The 16,231-nt window shown below is 46.8% G+C and overlaps 1 protein-coding gene across 3 annotated transcripts in view; it reads left to right on the top strand.

Annotated features, from left to right (window-relative positions):
• LOC126060997 (interleukin-1 receptor antagonist protein-like) overlaps window positions 1-15,520 on the top strand; it is a 52,233-nt gene extending 36,713 nt beyond the window's left edge. The window contains exons 1-5 of one of the 3 annotated variants that reach the window (XM_049857395.1): window positions 8,425-8,491; window positions 8,625-8,676; window positions 11,683-11,771; window positions 12,882-12,997; window positions 14,158-15,520. In XM_049857395.1, the coding sequence (XP_049713352.1) occupies window positions 8,440-8,491; window positions 8,625-8,676; window positions 11,683-11,771; window positions 12,882-12,997; window positions 14,158-14,373 (525 nt within the window). In that variant the 5' untranslated portion in view covers window positions 8,425-8,439 and the 3' untranslated portion in view covers window positions 14,374-15,520. The other 2 variants (XM_049857396.1, XM_049857394.1) reach the window with 2 other exon arrangements.
• Window positions 15,521-16,231: the final 711 nt, after the last annotated feature.

The following is a 16,231-nucleotide window of genomic DNA, read 5'->3' as shown; positions in this document are numbered from 1 at the left end:
ATTTGCTTTCTTCTGGTGCCTGAGGGTTTCTTTTGTTGCTCTCTTTCTATTTGTTCAAGTTGTATGGATAACTCTTTGATTTGGGCCTTTCTTCTTTTTGTATGTGTGCATTTATTGATATAAATTGACCTCTGAGCACTGCTTTTGCTGTGTTCCAAAGGTTCTGTTAGGAAGTGTTTTCATTCTCATTGGATTCAATGAATTTCTTTACTCCATCCTTAATGACTTTTATAACCCGGTCTTTTTTTGAATAGGGTATTGTTCAGTTTCCAAGTGTTTGATTTCTTTTCCCTGCTTTTTCTGTTATTGATTTCTACTTTTATGGCCTTATGGTCAGAGAAGATGCTTTGTAATATTTCAATGTTTTGGATTCTGCTAAGGCTTGCTTTATGACCCAACATGTGGTCTATTCTAAAGAATGTTCCATGTGCACTGGAAAAGAAAGTATACTTTGTTGGTGTTCGGTGGAGTGTTCTGTATATGTCTATGAGCTCAAATTGGTTGCTTGTGGCATTCAGATCTTCCGTGTCTTTACTGAGCTTCTTTTTGAATGTTCTGTCCTTCACCAAAAGTGGTGTGTTGTAGTCTCCTACTGTACTTGTGGAGCTGTCTTTCTCGTTTTTCAATGCTGTTAAAGTTTATTTTATGTATCTTGCAGCTGTCATTGGGTGCATAAATATTTAATATGGTTATATCCTCCTGGTATATTGTCCCTTTAATCATTGTGTAGTGTTCTTTCTTATCCTTTGTGGTGGATTTAACTTTAAGGTCTATTTTGTCAAAAATTAATATTGCCACTCCTGTTCTTTTTTGATTGTTGTTTGCTTGATATACTTTTTTCCATCCTTTGAATTCAGTTTGTTCGTGTTTCTAAGCCTAAGGTGTGTCTTGTAGGCAGCATATAGACGGATTGTGTCTTTTTATCCTTTCTGTCACTGTTTCTTTATTGGTGCATTTAGTCCATTTACATTCAGTGTAATTATGGATAAAAATCCGAAAAACCTACTGCTTTCAAGTCAATTCTGACTCATAGCGACCCTATAGGACAAAGTAGAACTGCCACATAGAGTTTCCAAGGAGCACCTGGTGGATTTGAACTGCTGACCTCTTGGTTAGCAGCCAAAGCACTTAACCACTATGCCACAAAGGTAGGTGTGAGTTTTGCTGGATATATGATTCTTGGCTGGCAATTTTTTTCAATGCTTTATGTAAGTCATCCCATTGCCTTCTTCCCTGCATGGTTTCTGCTGAGTAGTCCAAGCTTATTCTTACTGACTCTCCTTTGTAGGTGACTTTTCATTTATCCATAGCTGCTCTTAAAATCCTCTCTCTGTATTTGGTTTTGGCAAGTTTGATTATGTCTTGGTGACTTTCTTTTAAAATCTACGTTATGTGGAGTTCGATGAGCATCTTGGATTGATATCTTCTCATCTTTCACGGTATCAGGGAAGTCTGCCAACAAATCTTCAACAATTCTCTCTGTATTTTTTGTTATCCCTCCCTGTTCTGGTACTCCAGTCACTCACAGGTTATTTCTCTTGATAGAGTCCCACATGATTCTTAAGGTTTCTTCATTTTTTTTAAATTCTTTTGTCTGATTTTTCTTCAGATATACTGGTGCCAAGTACTTTATCTTCAATCTCACCAATTCTGTCTTCCACTTGCTCAATTCAGCTTCTCTGACTTTCTATTGAATTGTTTAATTTTGTAATTTTATTGTTAATCTTCTGGATTTCTGATTGCTGTCTCTCTATGCATTCTTGCAGCTTATTAAATTTTTCATTATGTTCTTGAGTAACCTTTTTAATTTCTTCAACTGCCTTATCTGTGTCTTCCTTGGCTTGTTCTGCATGTTGTCTCATTTCCTTCATGATGTCTTGAAGGGTTCTGCATATTCATATTTTGTATTCTGCATCCGGTAATTCCAGGAAGGTGCTTTCATCTAGAAGATCCCTTGATTCTTTGAATTGAGAGCTTGTTGAAGTGATCATGGTCTGTTTCTTTATGTGATTTGATATTGACTGTTGTGTTCAAGCCATCTCTAAGTTATTATATTAGTTTATTTTATGTTTGCTTACTGTATCCTAGCTTCTTGCTTTGTTTTGTTTTGATATGCCCAAATGGGTTGCTTGAGTGAGCTAGCTTGATTATCTTCACCTTTGAAGCTCTGACGTCCTGTCACCAGATGGCTAGAGCTGTATCAGGCATATCAGCCTAGGAGTCCATTCACTTTTCTTGTATGGATTCAGCTCAGGTGTCCAGATAGCTGGACATCAAGTATGTGGTACAGGCTCTGTCCTGCAGTCTTAGAGGGGCAGGGGTGATTGGTATAGGTACCAGTATCTGGATGCAGCGGGGAGTCACACTCTGAACAAGGCAGGGGGCTGAGAATCATCCCCCAAGTATCTCTGAGGAAAGTGAATCCCTCTTCTCTAGAGCATACAGGTGGATGTGTTCTGCAGATGGACCATGGGCCCCCAATGCTTTTGGTTGTAAGGACTGGGAGGTACCAGTTATCCTTGGACCCCTGTTTTGGGTGGCTGGGTGACCTGAGTAGAGCCACCAGTCCTTAGGTCCCTGATGTGGGTAGGGGAGGACACTCTTTAATGGGCAGTATCAAACATCAGTGTCTCCGTGGCACAATCAGTTAGCACGTTTGGCTGGGACAGTATGTTTTTGGAAACCCTGGTGGCATACTGATTAAGTGCTACGGCTGCTAACCAAAAGGTCGGCAGTTCGAATCTGCCAGGCACTCCTTGGAAACTCTATGGGGCAGTTCTACTCTGCCTTATAGGGTCGGTATGAGTCAGAATCAACTCAACAGCACTGGGGTTATCAAACATCAAACTCTCACCTCTCCCCACACAGCCGAAATGGTTACAGTCTGCCAACAAGGGTCTATTCTCCTGAAATAGGCCCATGCAGGGGGGAAAGATATTCAAAGTGCATGTTTATGCCTGGACAGGATCTGCTTCTGTCCGGAACTCCACAGGTTGGTGGAGCTGGCAAATTATCTTTTCCCCCAGTTGCAAATTTATTCCTTCTCCAAGGCTGTGAGAATGGCTCCCAGTTCTCAACAGGGCCTATCTCAGGCCTGGGGAAATCAACAGCCTCTGAAGCTGCCTTGGGGGCCAGAGGTGTGCTAAAATGTACACAAGTACTTAGCTTTTGCGGAGAGCACCATTCTTCTCTGGTTCCAGAGGTGTGAGTAGGCTTTTTGGCTGGCTGCTTCTCCCTGAGGAAACTGTGGCCAAAAGCTATACCAGCCCACTGAAGCCTCTCCTGGGAATGGTTCCTGAAGGATCCCAGTGATTCAGGCCTAGCAACTGCTCTCCACTTTGAACCGTCTCTCCCTGCCTTGCCACTCAGTCCATTTTCTAACTTTGCCTTTGATATTCAGGGCTCCTAGCTTGTCATAAATATAATCGTTTCACTTGTTTTTTCGGGTCTTTGTTGTAAGAGGGATCGCCGGAACCGTCTGGCTATTCTGCCATCTTGGCTCCGCCTCTCCCCATCCTGAAAAATAAGACTTTTTAAAAAATAGATAACCTCAAGAAAAAAAATTTTTTTTTCTTCAACTTCTACCTCGGGCTTAGGTTGTTTAGGACCAACCCTCCTGCTATGAATAACTAGAAAAACTAGGCTAAATGTATTTATAAAAACTCTGAAGACATCAGAAAATGACCAAGGCTGTGAGAACTGCAGGGGCCCACAGTGGTGGAGCCCAGCATTGGGACCCTTTATCCTGGAGCAATTGCTGATTTCAAAGGCTGCAGCCCAGCTTTTGACAGACTCCTGGGGCTGATGGGGGAGAGGGCATAAAACATGTATGTCACTGGTCAACACACTATTCTTTGCTTGGTACACTATGGGAGAAAGAGAGAAGCAGAAATTGAGCTCCCTGCACAGGAACTGAAGCCCAGAGAAATCAGCTCCAGCCCTGTTTGGATGAATGTCACCTAGGGCTGCAGTGTTCCTGGCCCTGCTACCTGGCAGAAGCAAAAGTGAATCATCACTGGATGAAGACAACATCATACAGAGCCTCAAAGGAGCACTACAGCTTTTGAGATTCAGTGACCAGCAATCAGTGGGAAATAATGAGGCATAAGCAAGACAAACTGTGACTAGAGAAAAACAGACAATAGCAGGAGACTCAGCAGGATTCAAATAATGGAGTTATCAGATGCTGACTTTACAAGGACGCTATATTCAAGGAATTAAAAGACAAGATGGAACCATTGGGTAAAGAGAGAACTAGACACTATACAAAAAAAAAGGAACCAAACGGAAATCCTAGAACTGAAAGGTGCAATTAACTGAAATGGAGAAATAGCTAACTTTTATTGAACACTTCCTATGGGGCCAGCTCTGTGTTTACACTTAACAGGAATCAACTCAACAGAGGCTCACATGTGTGGAATGGGCATCTCATCCCCTTTACAAAGGAGATCGAGAGCCTCAAGGCCACAGAGTCAGGCTGTGGTAGCAGGGCAGAATTTTTCTCTAGATCACACTGTCTCCTGCAAGGGTCTATTATAACTCTTAGGACATTGACTTAGACTGGTTTTTCAATTTCCTTGCCTTGCATGGGCCCATAAAATGGGTCTTGGTCATTTCTGTTATGGTCAGTGTCTCGTAGCCCCAAACAAGTTTCCATCGAGTCAGTTCTGACTCATGGCAACCGCATATGTTGCAAAATAGAAATATGTTCCAAAGGGTTTTCATGGCTCTGACCTTTTGGAAGCAGATAACCAAGACTTTCATCCAAGACACCCCTGATTAGTAGCCCAGCTATTGGCCATTTTTGTCACCCAGGGACTCCATCTAATAACCCAATGTTCAGCATATGGAAGGCACTGGATACAACTGTGATGGCTGAAAGCTCACAGAGGGCAATTATAACATGCTGACTGGAAGGCAGAACCCACTCACTATGTGCTGTAATAGTTGAGTTTATTTCAGGAAGTGAAGATAGGAGCTGAGCCCCCAGAACCAAGAATAAGTTTCCCCAGAGATTTCCTGCAGGCAGAAATCATAGGGGCATCAACAATCGTGCTCAGATAAGAGGGAAGAAAGATTGGAATCATGAGCAGAAGCCTGAGGACAGGGAGTGTCCCTCCCTACCCTCTTACTATCCCCTGTCCCTGGAGTGAGGGTTTGCTTCATTTGAAGTCAAAGCAGGCTCAGGACAGGAAAGCAGGGGAAAGGAGGAAAGGTTAGCGACATTTGTGACCTATGTCATCCACTTTACCTGGAGTGAAAAAAGCGTATACAATAGCTACCACTGGAGTATTTCCTACATGCCAGGGTCAGGGCAAAGTACATAGTGTGCATTATCTCATTCAATCCTCATAGCAACCCGTGACATACTTCTACTATTAGCCTCATTTTACAAATAATGGAACTGAAACCAAGAATTGTTCAGCACGTTGCCTGACGTGGCCCAGCTTGTAAATGACAAGGGAAGAATTCAAATCCGGGTCAGCCTGACTTCATAGCCTGGGGTCAAGATGTCCTGTCTGGAGAAAAGTGGGATGCAAAACTCATATTCTAACAAAAAGGCCTGACTTAATGGTGTGACTGAGACTGGAGGGACCCCAGAGGACATGGCCCCTGGACTCTTTGTTAGCCCAAAGCTAAAACCATTCCCAAAGCCAACTCTTCAGACAAAGGTTAGACTGACCTATAAGACATAAAATGATACTGGCAAGGAGTGTGCCTCTTAACTCAAGTGGTTGCATGAGACTATGTGGGTAGCTCCTGCCTAGAGGTGAGTTGAGAAGGCAGAGGGGGACAGGAGCCGGTTGGATGAACACGGGAAATACAGGATGTTGAGGAAAAGCATGCTGTCACATTATAGAGAGAGCATCTAGGGTCACATAACAAGGTATGTATAAGGTTTTGAATGAGAAACTGACTTGAATTGTAAATTTTCACTTAAAGCACAATAAAAAACAAAACAAAAAAAAAGATGAAAGACATGCTGCCCTACATGGCACCCGGAACTCCCTCTCCCCATACCCAGGAAGGCCATACTGGGCTACTCCACAAGGGCACAGTGGCAAAGGACATAGACCTGGGAAAGGCCAGGAGCCCAGGGCATCTGTTCTCCAGGAGAAGTCTGTCTCTTTGAGCTTGGCTTGAGGCAGAGAGATACTGACTCAGGAAATGCAATGTAGATGAGGCCTTTAATCGGCGCTTTGCGTCCAGGGTTGGTTTAACCAGTAAGCAAAGTGCGTATGGACTTAATTATGTTTACTTACTAATCTGTTGTAAACAATTTCATATGGGTTTCATCACATCTTTTATGTGAAAAACAGTGAAATTGCTCACTACAGAGTAGTAAGTACACACAAGTAAGGCCATGCTTACATTGCTTGTTGGGTAATCCAGCCCTGCTTGTTCCAAGGATGAAGCCCCTCAGTCTCACTTTGCCAAGTCATTTCTCTCCGTAAATATTTAATGTCATTTTTTGAAAGAATGCTGATTTTAAAACAAAGGAGGTCTTTAGAAGTAACATAAGAAAGACCAGCAGGAGATAACTTGCCGCAATTGGGTGCTAGCTGCCTTCCTTTCTTTAAGGTGTGATGACAAAGTTATGTACCTGAAAATTAATGAATGTTCCAGAAATGATAAACCCAGATTCAACTACCACTGGATGTGGCAAATAACCAGACACACTGCCTCTTCCAGTCGAATAAAAATAAAACTGAACTAGTTGCCACTGAGTCGACTCTGACTCATGGTGGCCTCGTGTGTGTTAGAGTAGAATTGTGCTCCATAGAGTTTTCAGTGGCTGATTTTTCAGAAGTAGCTCACCAGGCCTTTCTTCCAAGGTGCCTCTGGGTGCACTTGAACTTCCAACCTTTTGGTTAGAGCACTTAACTATGTGTACCACCCAGGGATTCCATTCTTTTTCAGCTAGCCCCCGCAAAAACAACAAGCAAATCTCCCCTGGCCATGAAAGGTAGACATTATTTCTCCCAGGTGTTTCAAAGAGGGTGAATGACACCTTCAAATTCACGTAGCTTGTGAGAACAGAGCAGGGACACCTACATGGCATGTCACCCTTCAAAGCAGTCGTTAAGGGAGGTGATAGGCCGTGGGAAGGAATGTTCCATCTGCTCTGAAAGAAGAGCTCTATAAAATCTGCAAAATTTATCTTCACCTTCCTCCTCTGAAGGACTTAACCGTCATCTGGGCATGCGGTGGCCGTAGAAGGGAGGGTCTGGGTTGGGAGTCAGGATAGCTGAAATTCTGCACATACCTTTGCTGTTGATGAGCTATGTGACCTTCCCCTTTCCAGATCTCTCTGCATCTTCTGTAAAACGCTAGTGTCGTGGGATCAGAAGGTCACCAAGCTCCCATTTAGTTCTAAAATGCTACCATCTATCTGTCTACACAAGCGTTACCCATCTTGAACACACCCTCTTCAACTTATTTCTATCCATAGAAGAGGAGTATACTCACCTTTTTTCTAACCGTCCAGAATGTTGTCAGGAAGGAAGTTAATGTTTATTGGTACCCACTGTGGACCAGGAACTCTCTTCTCCTTCCCTCCCTGTCTCCCTCCCTCCCTTCCTCCCTGCCTTCCTGCCTCCCTGCCTCCCTGCCTCCCTGCCTCCCTGCCTTCCTTCCTTCCTTCCATGTGCAAGGAAGACATGATCATCCTCATCTGTAGATGAGGAGGCAGAGGCCCAAGTAGGTGAAGTCATTTATTCAAGGTCACACGGTGGCAAATGACAAGCAACAGAGATGGAATTTGGATCCATAAATGTTTAAGTGCTGGGTTCACCCCATTTTCCTGAGACTACAGCTGTAAAGACGGCAGGTACCAAGTTGGTTTCCAAGCACCTCTCAGGAAGGCACACTTTTCTCTAGCGCAAGGTAGGCAAGCTGTGGCCCTCAGGCCAGCTCCAGGCACCGCCTCACTGTAAATAAAGTCATACTGGAGTTCTGTGTTTCTGTATTGTCCACAGCCTCTTTCACACTACACAGCTGAGCTGAGTAACCGTGGCAGAGACTTCATGGCCTACAGGGCCTGGAATATTTACTACCTGGTCCTTTTCGGAGAGTTTGCCAACCCCTGGTCTATATTCCAGCAAGGCCACACCCTTTCAAAGAGCACAAAATGACAAGAGAGTTTTTTCTGGGCTGGGATGCCCTATTATATGACTTCACTAGAAAAGGGGGATGTTTCTGCTCAAAAAAAATTTTTTTTTTAATTGAGGATCTCAGGGTACCTGTCCACCAGCTGGTGGGAGAGGGGTGCTTGGTTTTCACTCTGCTCTTCTTCCCAGGAACTCCTTGATGGGGAAATAGAAATCTCAATTTGGGGGAAGTTGCTTCGGGGCAAAGAGAGGGAATCAGTTACGACACAGATGTTGCATCACTCAGCAGGCTGGAAAGTGACAACAGTGAGGGTTTCTCTTTTTGGAAATGGACATTTCCGTTTCTCAGAGCGGGGCAGAGCGGCAGCATCCCCGTTTGGGTGAGTGGCCACTTTATAAGCAGCTCCTCTGGGGCCGACATGGCAGTCTCCTTTGCCTCGCTGTGGTCACAGGATGGAAATCTTCAGGTTCCCCTCAGCCACCTAATCTCTCTAATCCTTCTGTTCCATTCAGAGGCAACTGGCAGTCCTCTTCAGGAAAAACCCTACAAGATGCAAACCTTCAGGTGAGGCTGACTCCAAGGAGGTGGGGGTGGACAGACGGAGAATGGAGACCTGCACTGCTGTCCTGGGGCCACCAGGTTCTGCAGGTTTTGAGACTTGGGTTTGGGCTGGAAAGGGGGCCCTGTGATTCCAGGAAGAGCCTGCCACATCCACGGTCTTCAGGGCTTGTCTTTCAAAATAGCCCAGCCGTGTAAACCTCAGAAGAGGCTTATCTTACTCTACAAAGGGCTCTGGTAACTCCGCAAGTAGTCAGCCCAGGCTAGGGAATCATGTTGGGACCAGGGCTTCCCTAGATATACTGAATAAGAATCTACATTTTAACAAGGTGATTCTTATGTATAATAAATTCTGAAAACCACAGCTCTACCAGTGGTTCTCAGAATTGGTCCCTAACCACCAGCTTTAACATCGCCTGGGGACTTGTCAGAAATGGAAATTCTCAGCACCAGTTCAAGCCTGGACCAGATGGAAGCCCTGGTTGGGACCTAGGTCAGGCAGAGTGTGCTGGGCGCAGAAGCAGAGAGACATACAGCTGGCAGGCATGCAACTGTCCACAGCCCAACGTGCCAGACGGGTTTTTAGGTGATGCCTGTCTGATGTTGGCATGGTGGAGGATCCGGCTCACCTGGGGCCTGGGGTTCCCCAACTTTGAAATGTGGTTAGTCATAACCCCTGCCTGTCTTGTAGGCTGTTGTGAAGGCAAAATGTGCAGATCATAGTGTAAGAGTGTTTTGTGAACTGAAGTGCCTGAAAACTACTGTGATTTTTAAAATTGAGCAGGGGGCTTTGTCAGATGTCACCAACACTGATGTAGAAATGATGGGCTGTCATGCTGATAACAAAGGGGGAGCTGGCTGTATGCCCTCCCTGCCCTGTGACATCCTGGGAGTGGAGTCGTGTCCCGCATGTGTGACTAAGTGAGTGACTTCACCCCCATGTGTGTGCATGCACACACGTGTGCCTGGACAAGTCCTTCCCCTTTCCTCCATGGTCTCAACCCTCGGGACCTGCTGCTTCAAGAGGTTTCATCGCCTGCAGCCTCTTATCACCTGGGAGCTCAGGGAGATGACCCTGGAGGGCTGTCCATTCCCGTCCCCCCCCCAAAAAAACACCCCAAAAACCAAACCCATTGTCTTCTGATTAGATTTCCACTCATGGCGACCCCATGTGTCCCAGCAGATGTTTAATACCCTCAGACTGAAGCCAAGAGCTAGGAATAACCTCAGAAGGTCAGATAATCACATATGCAAAGCAATTCCTGTTCCCTAGGTGGTGCGAACAGTTTGCACTTGACCACTAACCTAACCTGCTGCTATGGAGTTGGTTCCTTCTCATAGCTACCCCATGTGTTATGGAGTAAAACTGCTCCATAGGGTTTTCTTGTTTGTAATCTTTACAGAAATAGATCACCAGGCCTTTCTTCTGTGGCACCAGTGTGTGGGGTTGAACTGCCAACCTTTAGGTTAAGTGCAAAGTGTTTGTGGTGCCCATGGATCTATGGTGCCAATGGTTAATGCGCTCAGGTGCTAACTAAAAGGTTGGAGATTGCAGTCCATCCAGAGGCACCTTGGAAGAAAGGCCTGGTGATGTATCGGAAAATTCAACCATCAAAACCCCTATGGACTCAGTTCTACTCTGACACACGTAGGCTCACCATGAGTTGGAATCAACTGGAGGGCAAGTGGGGCATATACAGTATATATACTAACCTCCAGGTTGGCAGTTCAAACTCATTCAGTGGTGCTGTAGAAGAAAGGCCTGGTGATCTTCTTCTGTAAAGATTACAGCCAAGAAAACCAGATGGAGCAATTCTACTCTGTAATACATGGGTCGCCATGAGTTGGAATCGATTGGATGGCATTGAATTTGGGGTTTGGCAAACCACTTCACAGTTTGCTCGACCACCCCTCAGAGAGCTCACAGGCTCCTCAAAGCAACCTGGTGAGTGGGTGGTGTTAGCCACACCTCATAGGTAGGAGATTCAGGGTTCAAGGTCACACTGATGGTCAACTGGGGTTGGAGGGTCCACCTCCTGGCATGCCCTGTTTGCTACATCTCACAGCTATAAGCTGGGAGTCAGAAGGCCCTTCCCCCAGAACAAAGGACTGGGAGTCAGACCCAGGCCACAGGGTGAGCCAGAGAGAAAGCCACTTCTGGCAAGCCAGCTGGTGTGCAGTGACAGCTGCCCTCGCTGGACCCACAGGGAGGCCAAGGAAAGGCTCTGGCGACAGGTCTCACATCCAAGGCTCCGAGAGTTAGGTGCAAGGTTCACTGTCCCTTCAAACAACCTTTTGCTGTCGTGTCAATTCTGACTCACAGAGACCTTATAAGACAGGACAGAACTGCCCCACAGGGTTTCCAAAGCTATAATCTTTATGTAAGCGTACTGCCACATCTTTCTCCTGCGGAGCCACTGGTGGGTTTGAATCGCCAGCCTTTCGGTTAGTAGCCAAGCACTTAACCACCAGGGCTCCTATGCTGTCCTTCCCAACATCTAAAGCTGTGCTGTGGTAGCCACTCATCTCAAGTGTGTATATAAATCTTCATTCAAATTCATGAATAAAGAGTTAAATAGGAAATTCAGATCCTCGATCTCACCGTCCACATTTCAAGAGCTCAATAGCCTTGTGGGGCTCATGGCTACTGTAGTGGACAGTTTGGATCTAGGGCATTTCTGTCCTCGTAGAAAGCTGTATTGCACAGCCCTGTTCTAGAGTAGGACTTGCTGAAACAGGAGGTGCCTGCTCTGGGAATCTGAAGGTGAGGACCAAGGTGAGGAGACAGGTGGAGGGTGGGTTCACCTCTCACTAGCAGTGTGATTTGGGCCTGTCTCTTAACCAGTCTCAGCCTCAGTCTCCTCATTCACACCATGGGTGTTGATGACCACACCCCTGGCAGAGTTGAATGCTGAGTCAGTGAACTTTGTGAGAATCAGGAGGGTACTAAGCCCAGGGCCAGGCACGCAGCGGCTATCCACTACAGCTGTATCTGGGTTCTCTTCTTTTCAGAATCTGGGATGTTAACCAGAAGGTCTTCTACCTGAGTAATAACCAACTAGTAGCTGGGTACTTGCAAGCAGCAAACGCTAAATTAGAAGGTGAGTGTTTGCCAGAAAAGCTGGTATTGCGTGGGCAGCGGTCACTTTGCCCGGGGTCTGCAGCATTGTGGCCTGCCCCACAAACCTTAGATGCAATTTTGCAATCTCTGTTGGATCCTTTTACTGGGTTTGGAGCCTGTGAGGCCTGGCCACTGGAGGGTGTATGTGAGCGCAGTCTCAAGGGGAGTGTCCAGGGTAGAGTCTAGGTCAGGGCCATGGCTGGGAGAGGCCTGGAACAAGAAGGTAAGATTTACCCTTCCCTTCTTCCTGTGCCTATTAAGTCTCCCATGTTCCTATTTGATCCAAACCCCAAACTCTACCCAAAATTAATACACCCTATGCCGGGCTGGGCTGTGTTCCTTATTCGTGGACACCACACTCAGTCATGCTCTGGCCTGTGCTCTAAACGAGCTGACTGAAGTTGGACAAGCCTCACCCATTCCATTCCTCATTGCCCCTCTAGTAAAATGAGAGCAGTGGGGTGATGTGGTCTGAGGTTCCTGCAGAGCTGGTGTCCTAGGACGTTATCACCTCCCTGGTGACTGACTTGGTACTGGAGAATGGCATTATGTCCATCTCCCCATCTTTCCCTACTCCCTTGCTCTCTCCCCTTGCCTACCTTCTAAAAAGAGCAAGACCTACCTTTCCTGCCCTGCTTGTAATTCTCCTAATGAAATGCCCTGACACAGAGAAGCTGAGAATTTTCTGCCGCATGAGGGCATGGAGACCACCAAGGGGAGGAGGTGGGTTCAAAGTCACCCAGGCTTCTCAGGACCAAGCCCCGAGGCCCTACTCATGACTTGAATGGTATTTTCCCTGCCCCATGGGCAGCACACCTGTTGACCTGCAGAACAGGTATCCTGGAAAGTAAGGGAAGGACAGAAATTACGTATCTAGGGAGACAATACTTGTGGAATAATAGATAATGTGCTTGGTTTGATGTTCAGTTTGGATGTAGAGCAGGAAGACAGGGCCTAGTTGCCCTTCTGATGTTGGGGTTTTACATGGGGAGACAAGAAAACAACCCAGGGAGGGGTCAGGCAGTCGTCTCTTCACATCTCTGCCGGCTCTTCTCTCTACAACCTGACCATCCCCTCTGTACTTCCCCAGAGAAGATATATGTGGTACTCACTGAGTCTCCTGGTGGTATGTTCCTGGGGATCCACGAAGGGAAACTGTGGCTGGCCTGTGTCAAGTCTGGTGAGAAGAACACACTCCAGTTGGAGGTAAGGACCTGTTTCAGATATTGGACCACACAAAAACCCAGTGACTTAAAACAACCACAGTTTAATTTTTCTCATGATTCTGTGAGTGGACTAGGATCACCTGGGCAGTTGTGTTTCACTTGGTGGAGCTGGGGTCACTCCTGTGGCTGCATTGATCGGGTTCTTGACTGGGGTTGGGGTGTCCAAAATGCCTTCTCATCCTGCAGGCTCTCTGCCCACAGGGCCTCTCATCATTCAGTAGTCAGCTTGAGCTTCCTTACAGCATGGTAGCGCTCCAAAAAGACAAGCCTCCACCTGCAAGTGCTTATTAAACCTCTCCTTGCATCGCACTGCTAACGTCCTCTGGCCAAAGTCAGTCAAATGGCTCAGTCTACAGTCAGTAAGAGAGGGGACTACACAGGGTGTGAACACTGAGAGGTTTGATTCACTGGGAGCCACCAATATAACAGCCTACCGCGGGACCTAAATCACTGTGTTCTAGGCCGCTACCCCAGGGGGCCCCAGGAAACCCACGTGGGCCTGCACTCTTCTGCCAAACCCATCCTTTCTCTTCTAATTCTTACCTTCTCAAATTGATTAGTTGGATTCCAATTCACGGCTTTGTGCTCCTTAATCCCATGCAATATTAGTGGCTTCCCAGCTCTGGGAAAAGATGACTTTGTCTCAGGCGCTTGTTGGACTAGATCCTAACCCAAACCTGACTGCCCATTATGGTGGCAGCGTTCCTTCCCTCCACCAGTTGGACAGAGCACTCTTTTGGAGGGTGTCAGCCTGCTCTGCGTGGAGGAGGGATGACCAGGGAATTGGGTGTAACGTGTAAATGAGCTGTGACACTCTGCCCACCTGCTCCACCCACCCCCTGTCCTCTGAGGCTGAGGCCCTGACAGAGCAATGGCCTCCACAGGCCTTGGCCTCTGATGATGGTGTCATGTGTTTACCAAACTGATTGGCCTGTGGCCACAGTGGCCAAACATCCAAAGTCAAGATGTGGTAATGGACAGCTCTTTGGGTCATTGCTGTCCTGGGTTCCAGACACAATGGTCTCCAGCCAGTGGTCTCTAGGTCAGCACTTCTCCAGTAGCCAGGGGGCCATTTTGTAGGTGGAATAGACAGGCCTTCCCATGTCCTCAGCTCTCACTCGCCCATTTCTTGGCCTCCAGGAAGTTAACATCACTGACGTGGGCAGGAACAAGGAAGAGGCCAAACGCTTCGCCTTCATTCGCTCACAGAATGGCTCCATCACCAGCTTCGAGTCAGCTGCCTACCCTGGCTGGTTCCTCTGCACAGAATCTGAAGGAGACGGACCTGTCAATCTCACCAACAAGCCTGGAGATACCACCAAGATCACCCAGTTCTACTTCCATGCAGATCAATAGTGCTGCCCACATTTCCTCTTCACTCTACTTCTGGCTCCTGGATGACTCTGGGGGCTACCTCTCCACCCCTGCTTGGGGTCCTCCTGTTATCCTGTGGGGTAGGAGGAGTGGCTCACCCTTGGAAGAAGGTACAGACCCCGGGTAACTGACTTTGTCTCCAGCCTCCTCAGCTAATGCAACCTCCATGCTCCCTCCAGAATAGTTTTTCTAAAATGTAAACCGGATCTTAACACTCCTCTGCTAACGCCCTTCAGTGTTACCTGTGCCTCCAGGATAAAACGCTAACTTCTTCACTTGAGCCCCAACCACCTGCCCAGCCTGGGCACCCTCTGCTTTTCTTACCCCAACTCCTTCTCACCCACCACAGATGCATCTTGCCATTCTCAGACCCCCACCAAGTGACTCCCCCACCCTGTGTTGCAAATTTGTACTTGTCTGTGATGAAATTTTGTAAGGGTCTATGGCAAAATGGAAAATGAGGATTTGGTGGTCATTTTTATGAAACCAACTTTATTCACTATGAAGGCGGCTCCTTTATTTGGGGAGTATGTCCTTTCTGGGAAGACGTGGTGGTAGAGAATGAACATGTCCTTGCAATTTTGAAATAATGGGGAAAGTAGATGGTAGCATTTGTTTTCTCTTAGTTGTTTTTGTAATGTCACATGTGTGAAAATTAAAAGGTTGGCCTCCTAATTTTTTTGTTTCTGAAACATCCCTGTAAGTCTGGGCCCTGCTGTCCAAGACCCTGAGCACCATCACCTCTCGAGGCCTTTGCAGCTGCCAGAAATGCCTACCTCTCCCCATGTTTGCCCTCCTAAACTTCACCAGCTCCCCAGGCCCAGCACAAATGTGGATCCCCAGGATCACTTTGCTGAAGGCCCAAGAAGGATGAGTTGCTCCTTGACCATCTTAGCACTTCTGAGACTTGTATGAAAGGTGGCCATGCCTCTGTCTCCCCCTTCAGATTGTGAGCTTCTGAGGACGAAGCACCCCTTATGTGTCTGAGGTACTGCAGGGCGAGCACACGGCCTGGGTAGGCACTCAGTAAAGGTGTGTTGTGTGGGTTGAGTGGAACTTTTCCTACTCCCTGTGACTTTTTTTTTTTTGTGACTTTACCTCTGTTTTACAATAAAACTTTGAAAACTCACCTAACTTAGTTTGCTGTGTCCATGGCTTCACTGGGCCTGGGACACAGAGAGCTGGGGAGATGTCAAGGCCCATGGCCCTTTTCCACTGGGGCCTTGACCTGGCTGCTTCTCCTCTGAAAGTCATTTCCCTCCTAGGGTCTCACGCTCCATAGATAAGGTGAGGGGAGGACTCCTTGCCAAGAATGTGTGAAACTGCCTTGTTCACAATAGCCCACATCAGGAAACACCCCACATATCCACCAGCAGAAGAATGAATGTATAAATCATGTTGTTCATACAATGGAACACTCAACAGCCAGGAAAATGAATAAGCCCCAGCCAGTTGCACCCAATGAAATGGATGACTCTTACCAATATGTTGTGGGGAAAAGAATCACAAAGCACACATACAGCATACTCCCCCCATTTGTACAGAGTTCACAGCAGCAACCTGGAGCTGTGTGGTATGAAGCAAAAGAGAAGCAAGGATGCGCTGTCCCTGAAAAGTCGAGGTAGCAGCTGATTTCTGGGAGAAGAGAGGGCCCGGCAGGATCACCGGAGGCAACATTCTATTTCTTGGCATGGATGTGGTTAGGCTGTTTTCTGTATGTGTGCTGTATTTCTCAATTTCAAAACATGTAGAAAATAAAAAGCCTCTCCTTCCTGAGGTATGAGGGAAAGGAGCATCAGGGCAGCCATGAGCTTAGCAGCAAGAGTGTTGAGTAGGACCC

Source organism: Elephas maximus, chromosome 17 (genome assembly GCF_024166365.1).
Source record: "Elephas maximus indicus isolate mEleMax1 chromosome 17, mEleMax1 primary haplotype, whole genome shotgun sequence".
Classification (NCBI taxonomy): Eukaryota; Metazoa; Chordata; class Mammalia; order Proboscidea; family Elephantidae; genus Elephas; species Elephas maximus.
Note: the sequence above shows the minus strand (reverse complement) of the source record. Positions and strands in the feature narration are given on the sequence as shown.